At 43.1% G+C, this 12,619-nt stretch overlaps 2 protein-coding genes across 9 annotated transcripts in view; one reads left to right on the top strand and one right to left on the bottom strand.

Moving 5' to 3' along the window:
- Positions 1 to 7,237, bottom strand: part of LOC125761417 (sodium/potassium-transporting ATPase subunit alpha) — a 60,991-nt gene extending 53,754 nt beyond the window's left edge. For 2 of the 7 annotated variants that reach the window (XM_049422516.1, XM_049422515.1), the window contains exon 1: positions 6,696 to 6,788. In XM_049422516.1, coding sequence (XP_049278473.1) covers positions 6,696 to 6,719 — 24 coding nt within the window. In that variant the 5' untranslated portion in view covers positions 6,720 to 6,788. Of the gene's footprint in view, positions 1 to 6,695; positions 7,103 to 7,127 lie in introns of those variants that run through there. The other 5 variants (XM_049422525.1, XM_049422523.1, XM_049422518.1 and 2 more) reach the window with 5 other exon arrangements.
- Positions 7,238 to 8,830: 1,593 nt separating this feature from the next.
- Positions 8,831 to 12,591, top strand: LOC125761459 (ecdysteroid-regulated 16 kDa protein). 2 transcript variants are annotated; one of them, XM_049422604.1, is made up of 4 exons: positions 8,831 to 8,964; positions 11,668 to 11,828; positions 11,941 to 12,057; positions 12,144 to 12,591. In XM_049422604.1, exons 2-4 carry the CDS (start codon positions 11,732 to 11,734, stop codon positions 12,428 to 12,430), a joined length of 501 nt encoding a protein of 166 aa, XP_049278561.1. In that variant the 5' UTR covers positions 8,831 to 8,964; positions 11,668 to 11,731; the 3' UTR covers positions 12,431 to 12,591. The 2 variants fall into 2 exon arrangements, with proteins under 2 accessions (XP_049278561.1, XP_049278562.1); XM_049422605.1 differs by lacking the exon at positions 8,831 to 8,964 and adding an exon at positions 10,483 to 10,688.
- The last annotated feature ends 28 nt before the right edge of the window (positions 12,592 to 12,619 follow it).

Here is a 12,619-nt window from a genome sequence, read left to right as displayed (position 1 = left end):
ACGCCGGGAAGGGTGAGCTAGAGACTTCACGTTCAAATTTCTTGCGCTTTGTAGCAAAAAGCAAACATCAAACTTTCGTACACGATCGGGAAGAAACGGGATAGGAGAAGGTGTGGGGATTAGAATTAGTAAATATTAATTCTATGATTGACATTTTATATTAATCATTGAAAAGAAAAAAGGATTCAACGAAACAATTCTGACCGTTCCGTGGATATGTCTTTTTTTTTCTCTTCTTTTATTTTCATCCATGCCTCATGTGTGTCAAATGGCAAACCGGTACGTTATTTATAGTTAAAAAACAGATCTTCGAGACTGTGGTAGAGGGATTTTTCATCTAGAAGCAATCCATACTCTTGCAGATGATGCGCATAGAAACAGAAACTGTGGCATATAGACAACATACAAAAAAATAATAATAACACCACACTACCTTGCTGGCGAAGATGCGTTTTGCAGCAAGTTGCAAGTTATTATGACACATGTGTTGATGACGGCGATACATCTCGCTGCTCTGTCTCTCTCCTTCTTTTGGGTCATAAATTAAAAAAAAAACTCAACACACTGATGCACAGATCATTTTTGGACGTCATCAACAGCAAAACCCGTCATATTGTTTACATTATCACCTTGGTCAAATAGCAATGAAATAGGCAACAGCAACAAAAAAATCGAGAACTTCACTAAGCGTAAAGTGAAATACTAAACAATCGACGTCGTCGCCAGCCGGGGGCCGCAACGTCACCCGGAGCTCGATCGGGTTGCTCGATCACACGGCTCCTTCTTGATTGTCAATCATTTGATACATCATTGGGACAGACGGTGAATTGGTTTTAATATTTATTTACTCGTCGTTATACCATGTAGCGTGTTTTTTTTTCTCGTTCGTTTTTGCCGAAACGTCCTTCACGAGTGGAACTTTGACTTATTATTATCCCATTCCCTCTATGCATCACGTTCTCTATCACGCAACACCACACTTCTTAGTTGCAGTTGTGTGATCGTTGCGTGTTTTCTATGTTGTTGCTTTCGTCCATCTTTTTTTTTGTGCCAGTATCATCACTGGTAAATCTTCGTCCATTTATACTATCTGGCGATTGGCTGGTTTTGTGACTTTCCGTTCGCTTGGTAACAACAGACCAGAGCATGGCACGCATATATTACGCTTGCTTTACGGCTCTTGTACGCGGCTTTACAGCAATAAGAATGTGATAAATGTAAACACCAGCATGCAGGTAAGGTGCTATGCAATGCAGCGCGAATGTGTTTGAAAATCGTGTGACTTTTGTAGAGGGCGCCGTCAATATTGGCCCATCGTAAAAATGTAACTTGACGAGTGAAGCTTTTCTTTGATAAATATTGATAAAAGAAACTAAACATGTGGCATCACTCATTCTATGTTGTTGTACTGTATCAAAACATTTCTGATAGTATCGTCTTCTCGTTGAAAGCTTCTTTCGCTTAAACATACATACTCTCGTACTGCTTCGAGTACCGTCGTGAGCTAATATTTGTCGCACTAAATGGCAAAGTACTGTCCGCGATAGAAAATTTGCAAACAAACCTACAACTATCATCGGTGCAGGAGAGAAAAAAACCACCAAACACTCGTATGACTGAGAAAATACCAAATCCCCAACAAATGGAGTTTCCATGTCAAAGAGTCTCAGGTGCAGGTGACTCTCTTCGTCATAAATATCGTCATAAAATCAAGCAGTAGTGGAAGTAATAATTTTAAACAATTATTATAACCCAACATTTACAAAATATCCCAACAATATTTTCTTCCTTGCTTAGAATCACAACAAAATTACAAAAATCCAAATACTGCACGTTTCACATTACACCAGCCGATGCAATCGCTACTGGCGCCATCTGTTGGTCGGCGCACCAAGCGCACACTACGCGTACGCACACGCAGCGCACCACCTGACAGTTCGTGTTGCAGAAACGCACGTACGGAACAAATCTAATCGAAGCCTGCCTGAGTGTATGTGTATGGTTTATGAAAGCGAGACAGTGGGGTGGTTGCTAGGGATGGACAACCCCGTGAGCTGGACCTTGAGCGTTCTTACCCCCATATATCCCGTCCGCCGCACGCACCACCCGCATTCTCACACACATAGTCTTGCAATCTTCGGGGCTCTAGTAAAAGTGACCTAAATAAAATCTATCAAAACTGTTCGCGCGGACTAAGAAACGCGGCACACGAATACACACCAACCACCATCGTGGTCTTTCGCGTTGCACGATCGGTGTGTTCTATCGCAAATAAATATAGCGCCAGTACTTGAAAGTGCTCGATCAGGCAGAGGAGCTTACACGGGTGAAGGCACGAAGGTGTAAGCAATTCGTGTCATGTGCGAAGAGAGCAAGTGGATTTTGGGGAGGGGGATGAAAACTTAGAGCAACAAAAAAAATAATACACGTATTGAGAAGGTGTTACGGTATGTCGCGGCTGGCTGAGAGTACGATGATGTTTGCGATTAACTTGAGCCTACCGAAACATCGTGATCGATCGTAGCAAAAACGAGCATATTGGAACGAAACCTGCTACTAATCATTCATTTTACCATCAGAGGACACCGGCGGCTCATTAGGATTGCAGCGATCAGTTTGACATATGTCAACGACAGTCCGTGCGTATCATCCCCAATTTTTGTGTCAATTCAGAATAATTGTTTTTTGTAACTCTCTCTCTCTCTTACTTTCGATCAGTGGTCAATCTCTTGTATCACGAATTTTAATTCAGATGAATGACCACTTCAACAACAACAGAGATAAAAACACAACAAGAAACACAATAACCGCGTCACAATCGTATCCGTTTATTCCATCGCAGATGATAATTTTGCATCAACAGAGTGCGAGATATTTGTCTCGTTAAAATTGGAAACCGGCAAACACGGGGAGGGGTTGAAGAGCATGGTGCTGAAGGTTCCCTCACCTGCAGCAGAGGACACGGGACACCAGTTGCTAGGTAAAAGACCGGTTCTACACCCTTCTACGTGTTCCTGCTGCTTCGAGAGAGCGAAAAAAAAACCACACTCGGGGTTGGCCAACTCCCGATCTTCCCATTTCCCTTTCTGTCACCGATTATTGCAGGTTGGAACTGGTTTTCCGATCGTTTACATACACATCAAAACTCCCTTCCTCCCTTATTTATTCCTCCCCTCTTTCCCCTTTTCCTTGTGTCCCTTTTCCACCACGATCGGATTATTTCAATTTCGCACCACTCATTTATATTTGTATTTCAACAAAAACCTGGCACGGACGCGATTTACGTTTGCAAGCTCTGTCGCCTAAGACGACACACGTTCCCCCTTCTATTATCAACCCTCTTACCTTCCTTACCTCGTGTTGTGTAACTCCTAACTGCTTTTTGGGGATTTTTGGGATAACCCCCCTACAACGGGGTGTCCAGGTGGTTGAAAGTAAGGAGAAGAAACTACCCGCAGTTCAGGTTTTTGCACGGTTCGATCATTAAAAAACTGGGGATTTCTTTTCTGGACATTTTTCACCTTTAGAAGGATAAGCACCCCGGTCATGCACAGCGGTACGAGTTAAAAATTTATTACGTTCAAATGTTCGAAACAAACAACAGTTGGACTGTAACAACAGCCTAACATATTTCACTAGCGATCGGTCACGTGCGACACAATACCAACCAGGGGATTCACGTGGATCTGTGCGGTTGAAATAAGGGATGAAAAAACAAAACATTCCAAAGCTGTAGAAGGTGGATGAAAAAACCCGATCTGCTGCTAAACGCATTTGCCCGTCCAATGTCCAAATGACCCTCAGCAACACTTTGGGGAAGATACGGAACGCAAAAAGTAGCCACAAAACTTACGATTTCTCGCCGTTCAATGTCACTACGGAGCGGAATGCATTTCGATATAGCGTCATGGTCAATGTCAGCCGGTAGGTCGCTGGTGCATGCGTTACTTTTTCATGGCAAGAAGTGAAGGGATACTCAGCCGTAATTTTAAAGGAAGTAAACGTAATCAACAGTAATGGAAACAATGCGGAAAAATGTAAAAAAAAAATCTGCAAAAAAATCAATAAGGGGTGAAATAATTAAAAAAAAATTGTTTAAAATATGCGATTTCGAGTGATTTTTTGCTGAATTCATCACTCGATATTTCCTCGATTGTTTTAAGCTATTAATTAATTTAAGCTATCTAACTTAAATCATCATACACCCCAAAGATGCTTCTTATCATGACGTAATATCGCCTTAATTCGCCCAATATCTCAACAAAAAAACCTTTATTTCTCAGAATGTTTGATGCAGCAATAGTAACACAAAACATTGATTATCTCACACTACCATCGTTGCATCGTTACGTCGATCATCCCGCGCCGGAAGCAGTTTCATCTGGATCGTTACAAAGCCCGAGATGAGCAAGTATCGATCGAAACCGATCGTGCAATCGCTCTCAGTCAAACGATATTGCAACGGCTCCCAACTCAAGGGGGGGAGTTTGTTTAGGGGCGAGTGCGAAAGGGTTGTATGTTTTCATAAGAATGCGCAGACGCCGCACCCCCACAGCAGCAGCAGCAGCACACTTTCGCGGTTTTCACGATGTGTCAAACGGCACCACTACAGGCGTATGCGTGCACATTAGGTACGGGTGCCTACTGCAATACGAACCTTACCCGTACACACAGTTAAGCGCAACTAATGACGGACACGTGAATTTGAGCACAACTTTAATTGGGCTAAAACGGCGAATGATATAGTTTATCATTCATAAAGGAAATTACAATACTTTGATACCTAACCTTTCGAAAAGCAACACTAAAGCATTTACGATTACATTTACACAAATAAATCTATCAGAAATATGATGAACATAATGTGAAAAAATAAAACCCATTAAAGAAATAATGAAAAAAACACAACTCATAACTCTAACAAGAAATAATTAATAACTCTAACAACTTAAAACAAGACAAACAAATGTACGAATTAAACTGTACATCGCTGTAAACAGGCGATCCAGTTTATTCTGGAATCATGATTCATATGCTGCTGATAGCGCGCGTTAGTAGAACGTAGTGTAATAGGGAGCCTATACGAGGGAAAGAAATTTTACAAATACATGACTCAAGCATCAGCTCAGTTTGTTTAGTAATTAAATAATTGTGTGCATGAACAAATGCCTTCATTTGAAGCAACTGCGCTTGAAAAAGAAGAGTTGGTTTTTATGTCTGCACAACTAAAAAAAAACCTTCGAAACAGATGTCTCATCCGGTTGAAACTCGCGTGAAGAGCTACCATGTGGTTCCGTAATTTATCAGATAACACGTATCAGGTGTTCGGGTACGCGGTATGACACCATTTCATACTGTTTTTCTTCCATTCTTCTGTTCGCTTTCATTCGGTCAAACATCAAAACCCGGGACTACCTCAATGATATTCCGTACACCCGGTACGATAAGGAAACTCACGGCTAGAACACCGGCACCAGAAGCAACAGACAATCGACGAGCCAGCCACCTGCAAACGGTGTAGGCAAGAGATGGCGAAAGGAAAACAATTCGGCAACTCGGCAACTCGGCAATCAAAGCAACCATCGGGTGTGCATCGCGCTTGCTATGTTTCTCTACCACCGAACGATTAAATGTTGCTTCGATTGAAGCATAGGTCGTGCTCGTGCATTTATTGCACTGCAGCAAACCACGAATCACCCTGTACGGTGATGGTGGAGTTGTTTTGGCTGTACAAGAGAAACCATTCATAACGACGAATGTCATCATAGGGACGGGTGTAGAGGCGCAGCTAATTGGTACCGTACCCGTCACAACTTCCACCACCGCCGACGCCATTCATTAACGGTCATCACTGGCACAGGCCTGTACAGCTGCAACCCTTAAACCCATTCCGTTCGGGCGTGTCACCTAATACGTCTCTCAATATGTGCGAACGTCATTAGTTTGATCCCGGATCGACTGGTTCCCGCCAGGTCCGTCCACCATTATCACCGGGACTATACCGCGCTCACCATCAGCAACGTTAGACAAATTATGTATTCGTGCTGTAACACAGCAACATATATACACACACACGCGCGCATACACACCGACACAAGCACAAACCGTGAGTAGCGCGTGTCGCGCGAACATGGGCGTAGTCTCGGGTGGCCCTGTGCGATCGGGTCGCCTCTAATCGGTCGCCGTGTGTGTATGCAGCGGTAAGCTATTTCTTCCACACCTTCATCAATTGGCGGGTGGTGGTTTGCATCTTCGACGACATTAGACGACATTAGACAACGGAAAGGCGTCGGAAATAATCATCCCATGGCATGCTGCGGCGATTGCTAGATATAACCCAGCGATGCTGCGCAGAGCGAAAACACACCACCATCGGTGCTGCACTGCCGCCACTGTCGATCGTGGGGAGCCGTTGGGGACCTTCTTTACATTCCCCCCCGCCATCGCAGTAGGCCACAGGAAGGTCAACAAGCTCCGTGTTCAGTTTGCTTCATTCGTCACATCTTCCATACCAGTACGGCTAATTAAACACATTTACCCTACAAATTTAAAATACGAAATTTACCATCCTTACGCATGTCTTCCTCCGTTGCGTGCTCCATTAGCATACGTAACATTAAGGCTCTCCGATTGTACAACGAAACGGAACATGGTTCCGAAGATTTCTTAACAGGATAATTAAAGCAACCACTTACCTCTTCATCCATCGACCGCGCCATTCTGCTTGACGCCTGCCTTGCTTACTGTGTTTCTATGTGGTCTGGGAACTATGCTAACCGAACGGAACACCTTGATCCACGCCTCGTTCGTTCTCACCTTTTGTGCTGGCTCTACCTAACGAGCCCGGATGGAAATGGATAAGTGGCCCTTTTTTCCCCTCGACGACGGATGATGTCCTTCACGCGTTCACGCACTCCGAAAACACCCACCAACACACCCACACACACAAACACGTACGTTACAAAATAACACACACACACACGGGGGGACCGTGCCCCGCCAGCGATGGCACCGACCCAAAGCGTAGGTGAAGATGGAGCACAAACACAATTTGCGGGCTGGATTGAGGCTGTTTTCGTTGCAGGGTGTTAACCGTGAATGTTTTCCTGTTCCCTTACGTTACACACCGGCTATTCGCTTTCGCTTTCCGAACACCGTTGGATTTTCACCTGTTTTCCACACCACGACAAGAAGACTTAAAAATCTAACAACACGAACGACCAAACTTTACGAAAGAAAGGTGCTGTCATGAAGAAAACTGTGCCAAAGGTTAATAGAAAAACGGGTGAAGGGGTGATGCTTTGAAAGTCAGTTCGAGTTTCTTTCCTTCGTGTAATTTTTAACTATTTGAAACTTAATTTAAATTGCGATGGACTGAAAATTTCAACAACAACAATAAACTTCCGTGGTAAAATATACCAACATTTGAAAAGATATAAAAATAACATCAAAATTACGTAAATAATATTTAGGTACCTTGAGAAAAATATCAACATTGAAGAACTCAACCCAAATGCTTATAAACAAAATACCCGATCTTTTCCGAAGTTGGCCGAAGTACTTCGAAATTTAGGTTTCGATTTCGAATTCGACAACCATTCATCAACGGTTTTCGAACATGCATTTCCTTTTCTTTTCAAATTTTTAAACATATTTTTATGATTGCGCAATTTAGAAAAAAGTATTTGATAAAGGTATTTTAATAAAAAGTGCCCGGCCTTATTGCTTCATTCACACAAATTTATAAATCATAAGTAAATTAAAATATGTATTTCTATAGTTTTCTTACTACATTGAACGCACAATTAACTCTACTGATATTAAACAAAATGTATGTAAGCTCTGTAAATTGTACTTATTTATTTTTTTATTTTCATAGACAGTTCACAATCAGTTTGTAGTAAGATTTCAGCCTAAAACCATAAAATAAAGTGTAAAAAAGTGAGTGGTTTTTCAAAGCGCTGTGAAACATTACTCGAACAAGTGACATTTCGGGAATTGTGATCTTTATACAGTCTCAAGTTTGTACAAGTTTGTAGTTATATGCGTTTAAAATTCTCATAAAACACAAATAATGTATTTATTTTATTACGTGCTCATTATACTCCCATCAACCTGTTACGGCTACTTCAGTAAAATGACTAAAAAAGAAAACATAAAGGAAACAAACTTTGTACTTAGTACCTCTATGTAAAAGAAATACTAAGTTGCACGTGATTTAGCAAACTAAACAGGTGACTAATTTCAAACGATTTGCAAATTATGTTGAAGGTGAGAAAACTTGTTCTAAAGCCGCAGACACACTCTTCAGACTGGCGATGCATCGAATCGAAGGTCAGGTACGGCAGAAAGACAGTTTCTCGCTTGTTTAATGCGAAATATACAAAAATGTTACCGGCATTACGGGGTGGGAAGGTGTCATGGTCACAGAAGTTGATTCGCAAACAATTTCCAATAGCAGGAAGTTGAAGATAAGCTTCAAAGGTGTGCATCATTGCGCATATTTGAAACGTTCCATTTCCGCGCAGAAGAAAGATGCGCACATGAAACATGGTGGCCTATGGTTCGAGCTAGCTTTGTTGCGTTCCTGAATCTTTTCTCCACCAATCTAGCTTACCTTGAGCTTCTCCAAAACGCTACACATGACCGGAGAGCGTAGAGATAGAGCCGCACAGCTGCCGGATGAGAGTGTGGCCCCCTTAAAACAATATACCGAACAAGGAACTCCAGGTCCGGTTAGCCCTGCCGATGTTGCTCTTCTGGGGCGGGGAGCGGGCGTAATGAGCTGCAAACCTCTGAGCACGCAAGGCTTTCGTTGTGCGCAGGGTGGGAGACAACCGAACCAGCCGCAACTACTAAGAGTCTAGAGCTTTCGAGCCCGGCCTGTGTTAGCCTTCAGTAGCCACCGGACAACGGCGACGAGTGCAAGGTTTTCGTGCGACTTCACCGTGTTACGACACCCGTGTAAGTGTAACATTTCAGACGTCTAGAATCTGATTTCTTCGCCTGATCGCTCGGACGAAAGTGCGCCCCAAATGTTACACGTGAATGCAGGTGAAGGTGACGGCAGTGGGCATTGTTGTCTTACGATTTCTCGCGTTTTGCGACGATGCGACGCGAATGGGGAAGTGCTAATACGTTTCAAGTTCACTGAACATCTTTTGCGGTGATGGACGATACATACAAATGAAGCATTACGGTAAAAACGGTATCGTCAGATAAGCTGATCGCTTATATAAATATTCCATTCACGTAGTGCATCGATTTCCCCGGTTCTCTGTGTCCAGCCAGATGTTGGTTCTTATCCGATTTTTTTTCTTATGTACAGTTTCAATTGCGGATTAATGTTTTGTAGAGTTGACTAGAAGCAAAGTGAAACTCGAGTGTATTGATCATGCAGTACTATCGATCACATAAAGAACCTCGTGTACAAACAATGTTTTTCAAACATTCATCATTACATGAAACAGATCTAAGCATGATCATAAATCACACAAAAAGCTGACAGGAAGTGTTGTCGAAATGAGCTTTTGTTTGCCTTCCTTCAATTACCATTCGAAGAGCACAAACCAAAGAAAAATGGCCTCGGTTGGTTGATTCCACAATTGGAACACAGGGTGTTTTGGACTAGCGAAAAAGATTTATCAATGTTTACACCAAACAACACCTCAAGATGGCGATGTTCAAATGGCGTCGTGCCGTTGTTTACGTTGTGCTTCGGACAGAATCTATCTATCCACATCCATCCGTTGCGTATTGGCTAATTAATGCACATCTACCCGCTTTTCGGTACCATGCTTCACACACCGATGCTTGTAACACAGGCCAACAACCGGTATCAGCTTAATATTCTCAAGGATTTTTGAGACTCAAAATAACCTTTCATACCATGTCGGGGCAGCCGTATGAGTGAGGAATTTAATTATAATTCCTTTCCTACCGTATCGTCTCTTACCGTCTCTCTCTAAGGTTGGAGAAGAACATCCAATCTCATTATTGTAAACCACTCAGTATCCCGGATCGGACGATCGATCATGCGTCGCACTAATCACGTTTCGCCTGCAGGTTGAATTATGCACCGTACGTTGCACCATTTGGCTTGATTGCATTTATGTTTCTTCCCCCTTACGATCTCTAATCCCTCCAGGGGTCTAAGCAAACCTTAAGGGGCTTTGTTCGTGAACCATAGTAACACACGGTACACGGTACGGAAGTTCAACCGAGCTGTCGCGAGCTGAGCAGGAAGAATAATCCAACATTAACGCATTCCGCTCACGTACGCATCACCGTGGAAACGGAAGAAAAGGGAACCAACCAAAGGCAAGGCAAGGTCCGGGGCAACTCCGGATCTTCTCCGCACAGTAAACACACCCTTTTGCGATCGTGGTCGTTTCCCGCCCGCCGGGGGGTCTTCTTTGCTCGTCGTCTGCACAACCTACTCGTTTGGTCCACCGTTTGGCGTTTGTTATAAATTTAAAACGCGCTTTTAACAACACCAGAACGATCATTCGCGTACGAACATTCTACCGGTGAGGAGAGTCCTGAATTTCGTTGTCCAATTTTCGGAGAGCTTCTCGCCCTTTTACTAACAGATCGGCATCAACCATACCTTAAGGGAACAATCGTAACCAGTGTGCGTGTGTGTGCGTGTGTGAAAGTGAAAAGATTGAGAGCGAAAATTAAGTAAGGTAAAAAACTTAAACTACAAAAAAGCGTATGTGCTCAATGTGCGTGCGTGTAGACAACTGATGTCATGATGATGCAGCAATTGTGTTCCCTTCACCTGGACACAACGGTTGTTGCTGTCTGGGGGCATATAAAAATGTTTGGTCCAGTGTTTAGAGTGCTTCTGCCGTGTTTGCTGTTATGTCATACTTGCTCGGACCAAGGACAAACGGAGCAGAGCTTACATTTTTGAAGCTTATACATAAAAATTCAATATGAAAGCAAGCTTGAGAGAAAAAAAACGTTGCATATTTTTAAGAAGGTCAAAGAAAAGTTTTATTATCTGCACATTTAGAACAAATGGCAACATTCTTTTCAACAAAAAAAAAACAATTGTGACAAAGACACTACTTCTTTTGCCACTTCAACACTGACCCTTGTGGAGATACTTCACATTTCATAATCATTTCCTGCCTTACGATTGCGAACAAAAAGCGTATGGTCAACAACACTTTTAGCACGCCGTCTAACTTTGCGTGAAAGGTGATAAATAATGCATAGATCGGTTGGCTTCATTGGCGTTTTAATTGCCTCATGCAATCCTCCGTTCATCTTGTGGCGCATCATGATGTGTGGCTACGGTACACAAGCACGTTCCCTCCATTACATTTTGCGATCTGATTTGTGTGCCTATTGGCGAACCTGTTTGACACGGGTTGGGGCCAGTGGCTGTGGTACGGAAAAGTACCCACTGTATATTGATTATCGTGTTTTACTCACCTTACGAACACAAAGGTCCGAACGGTTGGATCATTCAGCTAGTTCTAATTATCGATCACTGCGATGCCACTAGGAGGGGAAGTTTGTGGAAGCGTGTTTCAAACGAGTTTATGAATCATTTTTGCTACCTTACACTTCCATCCATACAAATTACTAATTAATGCTCATCTTTAATCGCTTCCCTTTTTTTTCTTCCTTATCACTCACTGCTCCTTTACTTAGATCTTATCCCACGATCGGAGTATTCCGCGAACCCGTTCCAGCCAGCTTGAAGTGCAGCGTAATCATGAAAGCATTCCCTGCCCTGTTCGCCATTGCCACCATTGTTGCGGTGTGCAGTTTAAACGGTTCCGTTCAAGCAACTGTCGTCGAATCGTGCGGTGGTAAGCGTTTCGTCGCTTATACTGCTGTTGCAGTCTTTCGTCTTTATTAGCGTACGCTCTATGCAAATTGGTTTTTTGTTTTCTTGTTCTCTTTTTTCATGCTATTGCACAGCCACTCGCAGTTTAGTGCCGATCGAGGAGAACGTCGTAGATATTAGCAATTGTGAGAAGGGACCGTGCAAGTTGAAACGACGCACGACCGTTAGCATTAACCAAAAGTTCACTCCGAGTAAGTCATTTGGTTTGACCTACGTAATCTTTCGATCTCGCACTAATACGTGTATGGTGTTTGGTTTTCTTTTTTAACTATCACAGCCGAAGATGTGAAGAGCCTTAGCACGACCGTGTTCGCAAAGATCGTCGGTCTACCGTTGCCGTTCATTGGTGTCGATGGTACCAGTGCCTGTCCGTATCTGTTCGAGGAAGACGGTACAACTAAGCTCGAGTGTCCACTGAAGGCTGGCGTGCCGGTTGTGTACAAGCGTAGCTTCGATGTGCTCGAAATCTACCCGAAAATCCCCAGCATGACCATCCACTGGGAGCTGCAGACGAAGAGTGGTCGATCGATCACGTGCTTTGAGGTGCCGGCTAAAATTGTTTAAGCACGCAGTCAATCCGCGTCCGCTAAGGGCACAAACGTACTACATCAGTGAATAGCAGAGCTGTACGATCGCGTTAGCTTGCCGAGTGATACGTTTTAGGTCTACCAGAACGTTTTGGGCTAAAATGATGCACAGTAAAGAGTGGAGTACTTTTATGTAAATCATAATCTGTGTTATTATATCATGTTT

Source organism: Anopheles funestus, chromosome 2RL (genome assembly GCF_943734845.2).
Source record: "Anopheles funestus chromosome 2RL, idAnoFuneDA-416_04, whole genome shotgun sequence".
Taxonomy (NCBI): domain Eukaryota; kingdom Metazoa; phylum Arthropoda; class Insecta; order Diptera; family Culicidae; genus Anopheles; species Anopheles funestus.
The sequence above is the reverse complement of the archived record's forward strand: the minus strand, read 5'-3'. Positions and strand labels throughout refer to the sequence as shown.